This window comes from Neltuma alba, unplaced genomic scaffold (genome assembly GCF_004799145.2).
Source record: "Neltuma alba isolate B1F8T4 unplaced genomic scaffold, ASM479914v2 tig00012416_pilon, whole genome shotgun sequence".
NCBI classification, from domain to species: domain Eukaryota; kingdom Viridiplantae; phylum Streptophyta; class Magnoliopsida; order Fabales; family Fabaceae; genus Neltuma; species Neltuma alba.
The window spans coordinates 286,131-303,020 of NW_021636907.1; the positions used below are offsets into that span (position 1 = coordinate 286,131).

Here is a 16,890-nt window from a genome sequence, read left to right on the forward strand (position 1 = left end):
TTTTTCAATTTTCAATTTACCTATGTGTATTCTTAACTAAATCTTTAATTTTGCTCTATTAACATCATTAATCCTTATGTAGAGACTAATATCAATAGAACAAAGTTATAAGAGCTAATGTTGCTAAAATAAAATTAAATGTTTAATTAAAGGGACACATAGGTACCAAATTAAATTGAAAGAAAGTATAGGTATATGGTTTATTAAAAAATAAGGATAATTTAATAATTAAATAAATATCTTTTACAATAAGGTCCTTTGGGGCTTCAGATTAATTTGATGATTTTAAAAGAGTTTTTTTATTTAATTATCTTATGTGGGACCTTATTGCAACTTTTAAAACAAATTGAGGGGAAAAAAAAACGCAAACACATAAGAATATTACTACAATCAAATTAAAGTAAATGACAAATAACTAGTCAATGGTTCAATAAAAACTAATTTTAGAAAAGAGAATTCAACCACGCATAACTAAAAGAAAAGCCAGTGTTAGCTCATGAAAACCCAAATATACAAGAAAAATTAACGATTTCAAGATGTGCAAACCTTTAATCTTGGCCTCTAGCCCTCCCAAGTCCAATCCCCTTCTTGGAATCCCTTTGTGGCCATTTATAGAGAAATCCTCGAGTTTCTAGGCTTTCCATGCCCTAGTCACAGCTTGTACTCTTCGTTTCCTCAACTTTATACTCCAAGTCCAAATTCTTTCCTTATTTCCTCTTTCTAATTAATAATTTGGCCTCTTAAAAATTTTCCTTACTTCTTTCGCAATTTGCCCTCCAAGCGTTTTCCTCATTAAGATACTCCCATTTAATGCACAAACTTCCAAATTTAGTCCCCTTAATTAGGTACAATTGACATAAGCCTACGAATCTTAACATGGTATGTCTTCATTAGAGGACTCCACAGAACCTGAGACAGTACTTTTTTCACCCCCCCCCCCTCTTAATTTTCTCTTCTAACTTTTCAAGGGACGCAGGCCAACTAACGGTAAAGCACTTAACATCAACTCACATTTCAGAGAAAATATTCTAAACATTTTGATACAACAATCAATTTTTCAATGGAGGAGGGAGCTGAATTTCCACTCTAACATTGAAAACTACTACTATTCAATGCCTAAGACTGTCAAAAGTACATCAGGGCCTCAATATCCTTGACCCCAAATAAAATGAGCACCCAAAAAAAAAAAAAATCCAATCACCCCCCGAGTCCTAGGTACTTACGTGGTTACAGCTTACATTTATGCTTCTTAACAGTTAATACAAGCTACTACCCATCAGACTACCAATGACATTATGCCTAAAGGGTTGATGAGGTCAAGACCCTAAGCCGTAGCTGCATTATAAGGGAAGAAGGAGCAAAGAATTACGTTGTGAAAAAATTCCAGAGCTTCTTCCCTATAGAAGCTTGACCAGGATGTTCAATGTCTCCATCATCTTCTTCATTGTCTGCTCCACCAGCATCTTCGCCATGGGATTCTTCGCTTCTATACTGGGCATCATGATCCCCCGCATCATCTGGTGTCCCATTCACCTCCTCACTCAAGGCTGTATTGGTGGCTTCATTCCGTGTCGTTTCGCCATAGGTGTCCTGGATCTCCACAATTTTCTCGGACTGGAACACATTGCAGTACAACCAAAACCTCACAAGATTTAGCGCTTATTCTCAATCCCAAACTTCTAATGGTTTAAATGACAGTAATGCCTTAAAAATGCAAGTCAAACATAAAAGACCCCGAAACAAAAAATTACAACAAACAAAATAAAAGGGAAACAAGATGCAACATAAAACGCCACGTATTATGCTCACCTGCACAAGTAGTATGCGCCCACTATTCTCATTAGTAACACCCATTGAGGCTGAAGAAGTTTTAGAGTGAAAAATTGCATCTTCTGTTTCTTTTACACGATCAACCTCTCCCTCACTTTCTTTGCTACCACCTCCAGACAAGGCTCGGCTAGATGTGGCTGCTGCTCCACTATACCAATCAGTGTACAGCCACGTCAACAGACAGAAAAGACCAGTAAATTTTACAGCTATCATCAATTTTAAAAATTAAAAGAAAACTATTGGTCCAATAAAATAAAAAATTTTAAAAAAGAATATTGCAGATGATATAGCTAAAGATCAAGAAATAAATCCAGACCAAGCATAGAATCCGAATGTTAAGAAATCCTACGTGACAGTATGTACAAATTACATTAGTAAGCTCCAGCATAGCAAAATGACCTACAGGAGAACTTGTTCACTTCTACGAAGTATGAACATCAAAATTATAACGTGCATTGGTTCCTCTTTTCTTTTCCAAATGAGCAAGATGAGGTTAGATTAGTTACAAGAAAATAATCCATATCTGCATATACGAATGAGAATAAAGTACTTACACTTTGGGCCGTCTCAAATTATATCTTGGCTCACGTGCAGGAGGAGCAGCCTTCTGCCTCCTCCTTTTGGGTTGCCCTTGTACTTCACTATCAGAATGTCCCTCATTGACATCACCAGCAGTTTTACTCCCCGTCATTTGAGATGTTTGAACATGGTTTCGTTTCCTCAAATTTGTCGGCCTTCTACTGGATGGTCTTTGTGCCTCATTATTCATAGTGGCAGAATCCTCAGCAGTTCCGTTTGGATATTCAGTCTCGTCATCATTCAAGGATTCTCCAAGTATGTTCTTAGCATCTTTGACAACAGCTATCACAGATTTATTACGCTTTATTCTGGGCCTTCCTCTTTTGCGAACTTTCTGCTGACCACCCTTTGAATCAGAAAGCTGGGAGTCTTCTGGAGCCTCTGGTGCCTTGCTGTCAATATTGCTCTGATTGTCAACGGATAAATCTTTTTCAGCTTCAGCCTCTGCAAGGTCATTGTGAGGATGGGTCTTCTGAACACCAAAAGAATCACTTACAATGGCAAATGATAACTCTTCTTCATTGTCAGGTCCAGGAATACCCCCTGATGATTCCTCAATTCTACCTTTCTCAACAGACAATGTTGCCACCTCTTTTGAAGGATGGGCATCTTCAGACTCGATCTTTCCAACTGGGGAGATTTTGAATATCTTAGAGGTGCATTTACGCAGCCATGATATTGTTCCGCCAGAGATAGGAGATTTTGACTCGGCCACCCCAGTATTTTGTTGTGAGACCAGATTTCCATCAGGACTACCTTGCACAATGTCATCAGCCAATTTTGGAAGTGAAGGCACCTCTATGTTTTCAATTTCAGCTAAGGATCGTAAATCAGACAACACAAACTCACAGACCATTTCACCACAATTCAGGCAACTCCTGAGTTTCTCAACAAAATTAACAAAACGTCGTCTCTCCTCTACAAATTGCTCCCGCTGACTTTTCAGCTTGCTGTTAAGTTCTACAAGCACATCTATGTCCTCTCGCATTTCCAACTGCTGCTTTTCCATATGCTTTTTATTCTCAGCAGCTTCTTGTTTTTCCTTTTCTACTTTACTCCTTTGAAGTTTCATTTCCTCCATCTCTCTATGGGCTACTTCCCTCAAATAGTTAATATTACTTAATTCCCGCTCCCTTTCTTCCTCAAATAATTTCTTCCTCTCTAGAAAAACGTTTTCTTTCTGCTCTAACTGATTCTGCATATCAGCTTCAAGTTCTTTTTTCCGCAGCTCAAAATCCAGAAGCATTTGGTTCCTCTCACTTCGGGATTTTTCAGCCAAGTCAGACTTCTCCGTCTCCATTTGAATAGCAAATGACTCTTTGGCCAACTTAAGAGCTTCCAACTCCCTTTGTATGTATTCATCAGTTGCCTGCTTCTCATTCTTCAACTTTTCTTCTTCAATTTGTTGCAGTTTAGATATTTCTTCCTTTTTGTTTAGTCAAAATTTTCAATTCCTTCTCTATGTCTGCTTTCTTCAGGTCCAGCTCATCCCAATCTCTTTCAAAAGTCTCCTTTTGCTGCCTCAAATCATCAGCTTCTTTCAGAAGCAGTTCTTTCTGAAGCCTGTACTGATCAATTTCCTGTTTTAATTCTGACTGCAAGCGCCCATAATCTGACCTTTCCTCCTCAGTCACTTTAAGACGATTGGTCTCTTCATGTATCCTTTGAAGCTCTTCTTCATTGCCAGCCCGTATCTTCTCAACTTCAGTCTTCATACTGAGCAATCTCTCCCTCTCACACTCTAGCTGCCCTTTCTCTTTCTCCAAATTCTTCTCATCCGACTTAATAGACTTCTCCCTTTCCTTCAAACCTTTCAATTTCAATTCATACTCTTTCTCTTTTTCCCTAAGCTTCTCTGTTTTCTTTTCCAATGCTTGTTCACGCTTTGCAACTTTCTCCTCCATGTGGCTGATTTCAACTTCTTTCTTATCCAGTTCCATCATTCTATTCTGTAATCCAGCTTCAAAGGATTTTCTTTTTTCGTCCAATTCCACATCAAACTCTCGCTTTTTCAAATCCAGCGTAGCATTGTGTTCCTCAAGAAGCTTTTGAATCTCAACCTGCAAAAGTACAAGATATACAAATCAATATATAAGGGGAAAAAAATATTAGCAGTAGGGATACCAAATACAATTCAAGAATAACTGATTAGGATCCCAGAAACTAAAATCTTCTTTCATTTAACAATTTGGCAAAATTAGTCCAATTTAGGAACCATTTCAATTTCAATTACACGAAAGAGTTGAGAACCTAACCATTGCTAACTTTTGAATGACCAAAAGATTCAAAATGGCTACACAGATGATTCAGCAATTTATATAGGTCCATCACCATCCTTCTCTAAAATTTGCCATTAACAAAGAGTAAGTCAATTAACATACTTTTTCTCTATCGTTGAGCTTTTCTTCCCACACAGATAGCTCCTTCTCTTTCAGGTCCAAGTTCATTCTCATTGCATCATACTCCTGCATCAAAAGGATATTGACATTCAACACATAATAACAAAATACGTGATACAAGAATAAATTAAGTAATGCCCAACAATAGTTCAAAAACCAAAAAATTTGCCTTCTCTTTTAGATTTATATTTGCAAGCCTGCTGTTTATGTCATCTTCTTTGCTTCTCAAAGCCACATTGGATGCTTCAATATTCTTCTGTGTGTCTTCAAGTTCCTTCTCTTTCTGCCTCAATATTCTGTCAGTCTCATTTGACCTCTGCTCCCTTTCATTGAGAATTCTTTGACTCTTGGCTAGCCTTTCCTCTCCTTCCTGCAGTTTCTTTTCCCATTCTCGTAAGTCCTCCCTCTGCTTAGATATAGTACTCTCATGCAATTCTTTCCTGTCATAAATCAAAATAATGTGAGTTTTTAACATAATATTAGTAGTAGTAGTAGTAGTAGTAGTAGTAGTAGTAGTAAGTAGTAGTAGAATAGCATAGGGAATACTCTGCAATAAATGATAAGCGCTCTCTTCTAAGTGCAGATTCTTGGGCCTCCAAGTCTTTTGATTTTCTATCCATCTCCAAACTCTTCCTGTTCATTTCTGCATGCTTGGCATCAGCAGCACGTAACCTGGCCTCCACTTCCAAAGATTTATCTTCAATGCTAGCTACCAAAGCATTTGCCTCAGCCAACTTTGAGTCCGCAATGAATTTGATTTCTCCATGTTCAGCACGCATTTCTCGTAAAGATTTCTCAAGCTGTTGGTGGATAAATTGACAAACATTATCAAGCAACAGATATACTTCAACAACAAAGATAAAAGTACAATGAAGTATAGATCATCCATGAGGTAAATATTTCATCAGCACAAAAAAAACAAAGAGAGAGAGAAAAGATCATGCAAACAGTGCAAGTATGCATTAAGAGATCTTACATCAAGTACACACTCTTTCTCTACACCCAAGGCCTTCCTAAGATTATCTTCTCGTTTCTCAGCTTCAGATATGGCAATTAAATGAGCCGACTTTTCTTGTTCAAGAGCATCCCTCACTTCCTGTAAATCCTGGCTTAGCTCTTTCAATTTGGTGGTCCACTCTTTCTTTTCAATCAGCAGAAGACCCATATTGAATTGATAATCATAAAGCTGGTCCAAAAAAACATAATCAGGTTAAATTATTCAAACCCAAACAGAACATCAAACAGAAAGAAAACCCCCCCCCCCCAAAAAAAAAAAGCAATCCTGAAAGAGAATATTGAAACATCCCACGATGAATGAACTTTTGGACTAATGCCCAGTCCCTCAAACTCACCACTCTTATTTCAAATAGCACTGAGCTAATTTAAGAAGCATATTTTAAGAATAATATTCCATCTTTAAGATTGAAAAATGCCACGAATATTCATGCTTCAAAGTTACCCAAATCTCAGAAACCACCACAAATTAAGTCTGCAAGAGTAGAAAGACAGCCATAATTACCCACAGCTAGCAAACAATATATGATAAAATGGTTACTTTTGCTGATCTACCACAAAACAAGAAATGAAGAGGCTATCTCATGTATCAATTACCCAAAAAGGTTTCTCTTCCAGAAATTGACTTTCCTTGCAAATAAAAACGGAAGGAAGAAAATCTTTCCATGAACTGATTTAATACCAGCAGGTTTGTATAGCTAGATTACCATAGACTAACATAACCAAGCAATGTTCTACAACCAACATAAGCAAGCCGCCAATACAGAAGTTCACTATTTGTATCTGCAATTAAAAGACCTGGGGAGAAAAAACAGTAACAGTTCTTTTGCGCAATTCGCGGTTTATCCAGGATGAGTAAATTAGCTTCAATGAAGGAATTTTATGACCAAAAAACCTCAAATCCAAAACGGAAAGCTAGTAAGCTTTAAGCTACCCAAAAAGAAAAGCAGCTTCAGTACTCTCTTCCTTCCCCAAAAATTTAGAATTTCCTCGTACCAAAGACAATTAAAATTAGGAGGTAATGGAAGCTAAAGAAGTCGAGCATGGAGCATAAAAAACATCCAAGCCACATACTTAATGGAACCCAAAGGGCAAGGACATTCAAAGGGCATATCACAGACACGCCACACGACAAAATTTTAAGTGCAATTCTAAGTGTTACTGCTTCTAATAAGAAACAATGCTTTTTATTTTTTTTTTCAATTTGCCCGTGCTTCATAGGTATGAATGCCACTGCTTGACTAACCTCCTTTTCAAGACTGGAAATTCTCTCAACCAAAACTTCCCGATCCATGGCTGCTCCACCGGATCCCACTAATACGTCGCTCCCATTTTCACGAACAGAACCAGAAGCCGGCGTCTTGGCTTCAAGGAAAGCAACACTCTTCCCCTTAGAAGCAGTTCCATCACCAGAATTGGGACCCGACCATGTCCCCCTCTTGGGTGTTAGAGACCACAACTTCTGAGGCGTAAACATCACAACAAAAATCTCCCAAAAAAACCCAACCCTCTAGATTCCAAATTGAACTCCCACAGCTCTTCGAAACCCAGAATCGCAGGTTCCGAATTCAACTTCATAAAGCAAACGATGAGAATCTCAAACTAAAGTAGCCTGCCCGCGGACGAAAATTCTGCAAGTTTCTTGTGGCTTCAGACAAGAACCCTAGAGTTCGGAAGCAAAACCAGTTTCCAAATTCCGGCGAATTGTGGATTTCAAGTCCGATGGCGTCTCTCGAACTCAAAACGGTCCTGTGTTTTCTCTCTCTTCTCTTTTTGCCCTCCTTTCTGTGCTTTTGCGTGGAACGCTCGCGTTCCTTCTTTTTCTTATTTTATCATCTTACTTATCTGTCGTCATCCATTCCTCTACTGTTATATTACCTAAACGCCCTTGCCTTCCGTTCATTCATTCTCCTCTGGGAGGGTAGCCTCGTCACTTCGCTGGGTCGCTTTTTCGGTTTGTAACGTGGGCGTGCGTGTAAGTTCATCGTAATGACCGTATTACCCCCAGGACCCAGGCGCCTGGCGGTCGGACTAGATTCACAATGCCATTCCGTTTTACATTACCCTCTTATATTTATGTTCAAGAAAGACATTTTTTATAAAAAAATGCATTCATGTTTTACAAAATATCAATAAAATTAAAAGAGATTCCATATATTGTTGTCATCACTTTTAAGTAAAGATATGTTTTTTCACCAGAAAAAAAGTAAAGATATGTTATTTTGTAATAACTCAATTCAATACATTGATTGAAATTTATTATTTTAGATATTATAATTAAGGTCATATATTTAAAATTTAATATCATATTTTTTTAATCCTCAGTAAAAAAAATACCGTTCATTGTTATAACAACAAACATTCACAAGTTAATAGAATGCAAAATGTAACACTATTTTATTAGTTGAAAATTTATAATTTTATAGATGTAGTTATATTTTTAGGGTTAAAATGTAAATTTGTCTTAAAAATTGTACTCAAGCGTTGGACATCAAAAAAATTTTTGAGTTCAATATTATCTTAAAACTTTAAATTATAACAATTTTACCTCTTACCGTTAAAAATATTAACAATAAATGTCATTATTTTAATAATTAACGTTAGTTTTTCAATAATAAGAGACAAAATTATTACGATTTAAATTTTTAAGATAAATTTATATCTAAAAAAAACTTTTGAGTGCCCAACACTTTTGAGTGGAAATTTTTAAAGCAAATTTGCACCTTGAGCCTACTTTTCCTGTAGCAATTTCATATTTATATTTTTATTTCAAACTACCATTTTTTCATGTTTCACGTAAAAACATAATAATCACATTCATTGCAGCTTCCTAATATTAGAAAGCATTGTGTACCAAATAAGGCATTACACATGCACGGTAACACTTTACACTTTGATAAAAGATTTAGCTTCGGTTAACTTGTAAATCAATTAATAAACCTGAAACTACAGAGCAATTTCCTAAGAAAGAAATGTCACAAATATGTTACTAATACTATGGATGATATTATCATAATGAAGAAGGAGCCAACATGGTGGAAGGAGTGAAGCGTAAAAAGGAGGGAAGAGGAGGGAGAATTTGGGAAAAGGAACAAAAGAAGGGGATTGGGGTCTGGGGCCAGACAGAGAGAGAGCATGTCGGCTTCGCTGGGAATGAGCAAGGCCACGGTGTGTGTCTGTAAGGTTGGAAAAGGGCAGAATGGCTCATAGCCTTTGTCGTATTTGGCTTATTTGGCATTTGGCAATTATTAGTTAGGGATAAAATCGAGTTAAAGTTGCCATTAAAAAAACAATATGATTAAAGGGTATTTGGATTAATTTTTTAAAAATAATTTTACAGTATTTAAATAAAGATGTGAGAGTAGTTTTATCTCAACTTGCATAAAAAAAAAAATTTAATTGATTCTTGTGTCTTCCAAACATCCCCTAGAAAACTAATCAAAAATTAAATTTTGTAATCCAATTTTTTTTGCCTGAAATTTTTGTAATCCAGTTACTAAAATACTTTTCATCTGTTATACAGATATTGGGAGAATCCCATGCCCGCATATTGATAAATGACCCTCTTTTTTTCTTATAAACAAGTTTATTATAATATATTATTTCACACCACTTAATTAATAGATTTTTTTCAACACCATTAATACTACTTCGTATCAAGTTAATTGAGAGTTAAATTTGGTCTTATATATTAAACTTTGATATTCACCTTATCTCTTATATTTATTATTATTTTTCTAAACTATTCCTATTGATTACACATATTTAGGATACTTGTATTAAGGGTTAGTCTTAATATAAATGATTTAAGAAGGTACTTTAAAAAAAATAATATACATTTTTTATAATAACTAATTTAATTAATTTTTAATCAATTCAAATTAATTAAGTAGATACTATATTAAACATCTAGTAATAGTTATTAGTGGCTTAATGACAAAAACTCTTGTGGGGGAACCAAGGAGTCTTGGGCACAAGGACCCCAAAACTGCACAGAGAATTTACTAACTTCGCCAGCATTGAAGCTCCGATGGCAACTGGCGATAGTTCGACTATTAGGGAGTGTTGGGGTAAGAATAAAATCATGGTTTCAAAAGTACTTTTACGGTATACAAAGTAAATATGTGGAGGAGTTTGTCTCGATTTACGAAAAAGTGCTTCTGAGAAGTAATTATGGGGTGTTCCAAACAACCCCTTAATGTTGTAATTCTGATATGCTGCAATTGAAGCACACTAAGTTTCGGCAATGACAATGGCAATGGCGGTGAGAGCCTTTTTTAACCCCCCCCCAAAAAAATTAGGGCTTTTTAGTTTTTGGGTAATGAAATTTAATTTTTAATTACTCCTTTCACCTTGCAAAATACTGCTTTGACATTATACGCAACCCATTTTATAATATAAATTATATTACAGAATAAGTTTTACATTTAAGACGGGAAGAATAATTTCGGATTCTATGACTTCCTTGCCATAAAATTGTTTCTTTGGGTCTATAGTGTGATTCTTCCTGTTACTTATATCAAATCCATTTGAAAAAATAATAATTTATTTTCAATTTGATTTTTAGAAAAATGAGATTGGGTAAAAGTTAAATTTTTAATGTGATTTATGTTTAGATTAACTTTTATAAAAATTAGTTTGTAAAGTAAAAAAATTATTTGAATTATAATTGAATAAGTAAGTTTAGTTTGTAAAATGACTAAAATTAGTATGACTTTTATTAAATAATAAAAAATAATTAAAAATATGAATTTATAAAAGATAATAATTTTAAATTACTATAATAGAAAGAAGTTATATTTAATGAATAAAATATATTTAAATTAGAAATTATAGTAATATAAAAATTTTTGAACTAAATAATATTACATGATTAATTGGATAATACACTGCACATAATTTATGTAAATATAAAATAAAAAATAGTATTCAAAATTAGAAATATTATAAAAACTGTTAAAAATTATTTTTACTCAAGAGAATATTAAAAATAATTAATTAAAAACTGATTAGGAAGCACAAGAAATATATAGAGAGAAAAACATAAGAACAATATAAATATAAAGGCAAAAATATCTTTTAATTCTAAAAAACTACCTTTGCATAAGTCATAAGTAAATTTTATATGCTTCTACATTCGTACTTTAAAAAATAGTTTTAATTTATAAGTCAGATTAACTAAAAAATGCAACAAACAGTTTTTAAATTTGTAAATTGACTTATCACGCTTATAAATTACTTTTTATTCCCTCAAACGCCTTACCAAGCACATCATCTTCTTTGGGATTTGGTGTGCTGTGTAAAATAAAAATTAAAAATTCTATATAGATAGAGATGAAAGTGACCGTCAATGAATAATGACAATATTTTTCCACGCATGTTTTGTAGTATCCAGTTGTTTCAATTACAGATAAGTTTTTAGGTTGAAAATTAACCACAGAGTATTTTATGTTGATACGTTTTTGAAAATTTTAATGACAACTACGTGAAGTCTGGGTCGGAGTTGGCCCTTATGACCTCATCTTCATGGCGCGGTCATATAGAGTTACACACGGATTCCATGTCAAACTTAGATTTGAAATAAGGGAGAAAAAAAGAAAGTTTTCATTTATGTGTTAGTCAAGGCTTTCATGATTTTCCTAACATTTTTTTGTATCAAACATGCATATGTATTATTATTAAACCAAACCACACAAATTTAAAAGTCTTTTCTTAACCGTTTTCATGCTAAATTTGTTCCCCTTACCTTCTTTTTCATCTTCAAGTTTTAAAACTAATTAAACGGAGCAGTGTTTTTTTTTAAATAGAAATCTATGTAATTTCTGAGAAAAAAAATTAAAAAATACTTTAAGAACAATATTTGTAAATTTTCATAATTTATTATTGTGATAATTTATAAATTATTTATATTATTTGTTAAGAAATGAATAAACTAAGGATGTTATTATAATAACATTTTAAATTAATCTATATTATCTGCTATACATAATATCCTTCGAATTTTTATGATAATTTTAATTTTATGAAAGTATATGATTCATGATTGAGGCCCGTAGCCTTGCGTACTTCTAACATATTAATAGGATTATTGATTTATTTTTGTTCCCAATGAATGATTTGATTTTTATATGAATCTAAAGCTTTATAATAAATCATTTTTAAAAATAATTTTAACAAATCCACAAGCTTAATATTCCTATTTTATCTTATAAAAAACTACGGCTCTTTTTTTATGAGACAAGAAAATTATTTTTTCACTTGCGTATTTTACATACTACTATAATAAAAATAAAAGTATTTTTACCTCGCTCGAAATATTACATGCAAAATAATAAGCTCATTTATAAAACTCATGGCCGCCTTATGATTATGAGGGAAGCGAAGGAGAATATTCCCTCTTTTTTTAAATTAATAATAATTAAACAAAATATGCCGTTGATGAAACTCATGACCGTTGGCTCTGGAGTGGAATACTTTCCGGTGCTAGCCGTTATGGTCCCCGCACCGTCATCATGTTTCATTGTTTTGTATTGAAAAAGAAAAAATGTAACGTGGAAGATAACCCATTCCATTCTTTTCATCACTTATCACACTCTTTTTTCTTTTTAAATTTTTTATAGTAATTTCTTAAACATCTTTTATTTAATTATTATTCATCGGATGCCATATGATTTATTAATGATTTGTAGTCAAAAATTAAAAAAAAAAAAGTGGTTGTTGGCAAAGATAACCATAAAGCCTTCATCTCTGGTATGGAAACAAAAATTATTAAACGAACATGCACTAGTTAATTCTTCAATTTTATAATTCCTTTTTCATTACAAAGTTTAGTATAAGGCGGTGAAAATCCCGTTTTGATGTTTAAGTAAAAGTAAAACGCAGCTCTAACGCACTTTACATTAAAATTTAATTATATTTTTATCCTTAATTCCATTTGCTTCTTACTTGATGATTAATCCCAATATTTAATTATTTTCAATACGGAGTAAAAGCTATTTCTACTGTTGATCACTTAGCATAGCTTTCTCATGAGGATAACTCATCAAATGATGAGCACCCAGTACTCATCACTTGATGAGCAATTTGGACCATCCAGATCTCATTTGAACGGTCTAAATTTAATATTTTTAAATAATTATTTTAAAATAAAAAATTATTTTTTTAAAATATGATAGTTAAGAAATTATCTTTATTTTTCATCCTATACTTATTAAAATAATTATTTTAAAAAAATAAAAATTAAATTAAATCTAAACCGTCCAGATTGGATCTAAACGACCCAAATCTGATGAGCATCCAATGCAAATCCGATAACTTTTGCCTCTTAGAGTAATCACTTTTTATTGTTGAGGGAGAAGTTGATAAAGAAAAATAGGTCTTGTTAGTTTTTTTTTTGTCGTGTAAGGTACTCAGTGTTTAATTAGGGGGAAAAAAAATATTTTCAGTGCCTATTGTTTATGTTTTTGATATTTAAGATAATTAAATCTAATGATTGAAAACATGGGACATAAGTCTAAAAGATCTTTAAAATAACTGCTAGAAATTGAAATAGCAATTATTGAAAATATGAAAAATAAGTGCCAAATATATAAATGATAAGTATTAAAAATATGACCAAAGAGTGATGAAAAATTAACTTATAAAATACTTTACGGCAAAGTTGCACAAAAAAATGAGAAAGTTGAGTGTTGCTAAAAGTATATTATAGAATGCCAAGTGGACCTGTAATTAACAAACTTTTTGTGAGAGTTGGTAGTAATGATTTCTCCTTAAAAATACTTCAAAAAAGCAAAATTGTTCATGAAAAGATATTTTAAAAATAAAACTACATTATAAAATATTTTAAAATATTACATCCACCTAAAAATATTTGGAAGTGTTGATTAAATATTTTGCGTTAAAATTAAAAAGTTGTGTTAAATCACGTCATGTCACCAAAAATATCTAGTTCATTGCTTCTAGAAACCTTTCATAGCATCTGTTTGGAACGTACATTCATTCACTATCTGTCTTTCCGCGCCACCCCGCATGCTTTCCATGTCCCATTTTGCATGTACGAAAAATCAATGTCATTTTTTCTCATATTGCTTCTATTTTGTAATTTTTAATTTTCTCAGGAAAAAAACAACAAATGTCAAGAGATTTTTTGTTTCATCATAATCTTTCTTGTATACCTAACATTGGCTCTTCCTCCTCATGTGCACTTACAAATTGAAACGATTATAAACTCAAATACCACTTAATGATTTCTGTCAATCCTATCTCAATAAAATCGAGAAGATTTTAAAACAACAATCATCATAGTTTGTTTGGAACCATGTTTGTAAGCATTTATAAATATGTTTCACGTAAGTATAGACAAAACTTCTCTTATATATTTACTTTATATTTCATAAATTACAATTAAAAAATTATTTGTAAATCATTACAAACAAGCACATACGTATAAGGAAAATTAAAACAAGTATCATGAAATTCATTTTGGTGGTAGGAAGCCAAAAACTATTCTATGTAGCTTCTAGATGTTTGGTAGAGTCTCTATCCAAAGGGACCTATGTGTTTCATTAAATAAAATTATCACATTTCAATTTTTGTTGGCTTCTCATGTACTGTGATCTTAATAATAAGATCAAGCATACTTCCGTTTATTTGAATAGATGAGAAGCAACAACAAATAACATTATCTCATTAATTAGGGCCAACTATATTAATTGCAAGATATTATTGCATTTTATTGACAAATAAATATTTAGTTATATTGTTAATCAAAAGGTCATATTCAATAATTTCATTGGGCATTTTTTTAAATATTCTTTTACCTCATTTCGAATGACTTCATGCTATATAATTTATCTTTTACCAGGGCTTCTGATAGCTTTCTTTGTACATGAGATGAGAAAATATGGAGAAAATAAGGAAAATATTTTTTTTAAAAAAGAAAAGTTAAAAAATGTTTTTTGCCCCCTTTATATCGATAAACATGAGGAAACACGCATGCGTAATTTCACAACAACGATAATACTGTTATATGGGGAAAACAAAGTGAGTCATATGCTTCGATTTTTATCTTTCAAGACAATTTTAGAGATATATTTTCCCTCCAAATTTTTTCTTTTTGAAAAAGGAAAAACTTTAGAGAGAAACATATGCACCATGCACTTTTTTCCTTCCACATTTTCCCTCCTTAATTATGTCTTACTAGAAGAAAATTTATTTTGATTTTCGTTCAATTTTCTCTTCTAGTTTTCTCTTTCTCTTGTTTTTCCCTCCGTGGATCCAAATACAGAATAAATAATCAATCCAAGCCACCATAGTAAATTCAGTAAAGGATCCGCCTTGTTCTTTTTCCATCTTAAAGGTATTGCTTGTTCTTATTACTTGCTGCTTGCTTTGCTTTCTGGCCAAATATTTGCTTTCTTCCCTCTACCAAACTACCCAATCTTGCAATGCCACATTTATAGTGCTCCTCACTTTTGTATCAACCATCAAAGGATCTGCCTTGTAGTTTTGGAGCTCTTTTTGTAGCTTTTGGATTCCGAGATATCAAATTTGTTTTTCTTTTTGGCATTAGAAATATGAAAGTCATATAGTTCACATCTCAAACGTTGGGAAAGAAAATACTCCCAAATGGTCTATGACAGCCCAAAGCCCCCAACATAGATTGGCGTAACAAAGCCCGAGCTGGCTCCCCTCCTATTAGGGCTGTTCAAAAAAAACCCCAATCTAGGTAAACCCCGTTCAGTTCAGCTCGGAAAAATACAACTGGAACAAAAAAAAAAACTAGACCAGACCGGGTTGGTCATCGGGTCAGACCGGGTTTCGGGCTAGCCCTTCAGACCAAATGGTCTGGTCTAACCCGGCATATATATATATATTTTTTTATTTTTTTATTACAAAAATTATTTCTTAACCTATCTCCTCATCTAATCAGAAGCCACCGCCTCCACCCTCCAATCCTCCAACGTTTTCTTCTCTCATCTTAACTTCGATCTCCCTAATCCACCAGCTATCAAGCTCCCTCAACGCTTGATTCATTCCAGATCTTCCATCAAGACACCCACCGTCCTGATCTGCAGTAACAACAAACATTTTGGCATCCAATCTTTATCATCTCTTCGGCCTCTTCACAGATTGCCCGATTTGGATCAAGGTGGGTCAACACAATACACCGTTACAAAGGACGGAGAAGACGAACTTGTCAATGGCATCTTCCGAAGTTGCTGAAGCTGAAGACAAAGAACTCGTATCAGATCTGTTGAAGCAAAGATGAAGATCATGGGTTTTTTTTGTGCTTGCTTTGTTCGATTTCATGAGTTCACAACATCCTGATATTTTTTTGTGCTTTGTAAAAAAAATGCTGTTGCTATCACATATTTTTGTTGATGTGTTGCCATGAAGATTGTTGATTGTTAATGAGCTTGAAAGCTGTAAAACTCCATTACCAGATTTGTTGTCTTCCTCTTGCATCTTCTATTTCTTATGCTTTTTTCATGATGGTTTGCGATTGGAATAGGGAATAAGAATAAAGAGAAAAAAGAAGATTGATATGGTAGGAGTTTTGGGGGTGAAGGGAGGAACGTCCGAATCTTAACTTCCCCTCCTTTTTTATTCTTTCTGGACCAGTCTGTTAACCCGAAGGACCAACCCGGTCTGGTCTGCTATCGGGTTTGTTTCAGACCGGACCAGACTTCGGGCAGGAAAGTGTAACCCGAGGGCATTCCAGACCAGACCTCGGGTTGAGGTTAAACCCGGTCTGGTCCGGTCTTTGTGCACCCTTACCTCCTATGTACTCTCCCAACCCTTGCTCCTAAGATTGCATGGAAATAAGAAAAAGTATAACCTTCCATATTTAATATAAAAGCTACTTTAATATTTAATTTAATTTTGTATATAAAATCTTAATCTATTTTATTTTTTATATTTATTTATTTTTTAAAATAGTTTTATAGTATGTTAAATATTTTCTAAAATGGTAGTTCTAGTTAATACATATAATCTACTTAAATCAGTCAACTATTTTTTATATTAAGAATTAGATGTAGTATTACTTTATGTGCTCAATATAAAA

At 33.3% G+C, this 16,890-nt stretch overlaps 1 protein-coding gene across 1 annotated transcript; it reads right to left on the minus strand.

Annotated features, from left to right (window-relative positions):
* Window positions 1-982: 982 nt before the first annotated feature.
* LOC114726970 (protein CROWDED NUCLEI 1-like) lies at window positions 983-7,566 on the minus strand. Its single transcript, XM_028913678.1, is given in 9 exon segments — window positions 983-1,614; window positions 1,810-1,978; window positions 2,385-3,847; window positions 3,849-4,469; window positions 4,791-4,874; window positions 4,978-5,248; window positions 5,355-5,608; window positions 5,785-5,994; window positions 7,069-7,566. Coding segments are annotated over 9 exon segments (3,552 nt in total). The 5' UTR covers window positions 7,300-7,566; the 3' UTR covers window positions 983-1,365.
* Window positions 7,567-16,890: the final 9,324 nt, after the last annotated feature.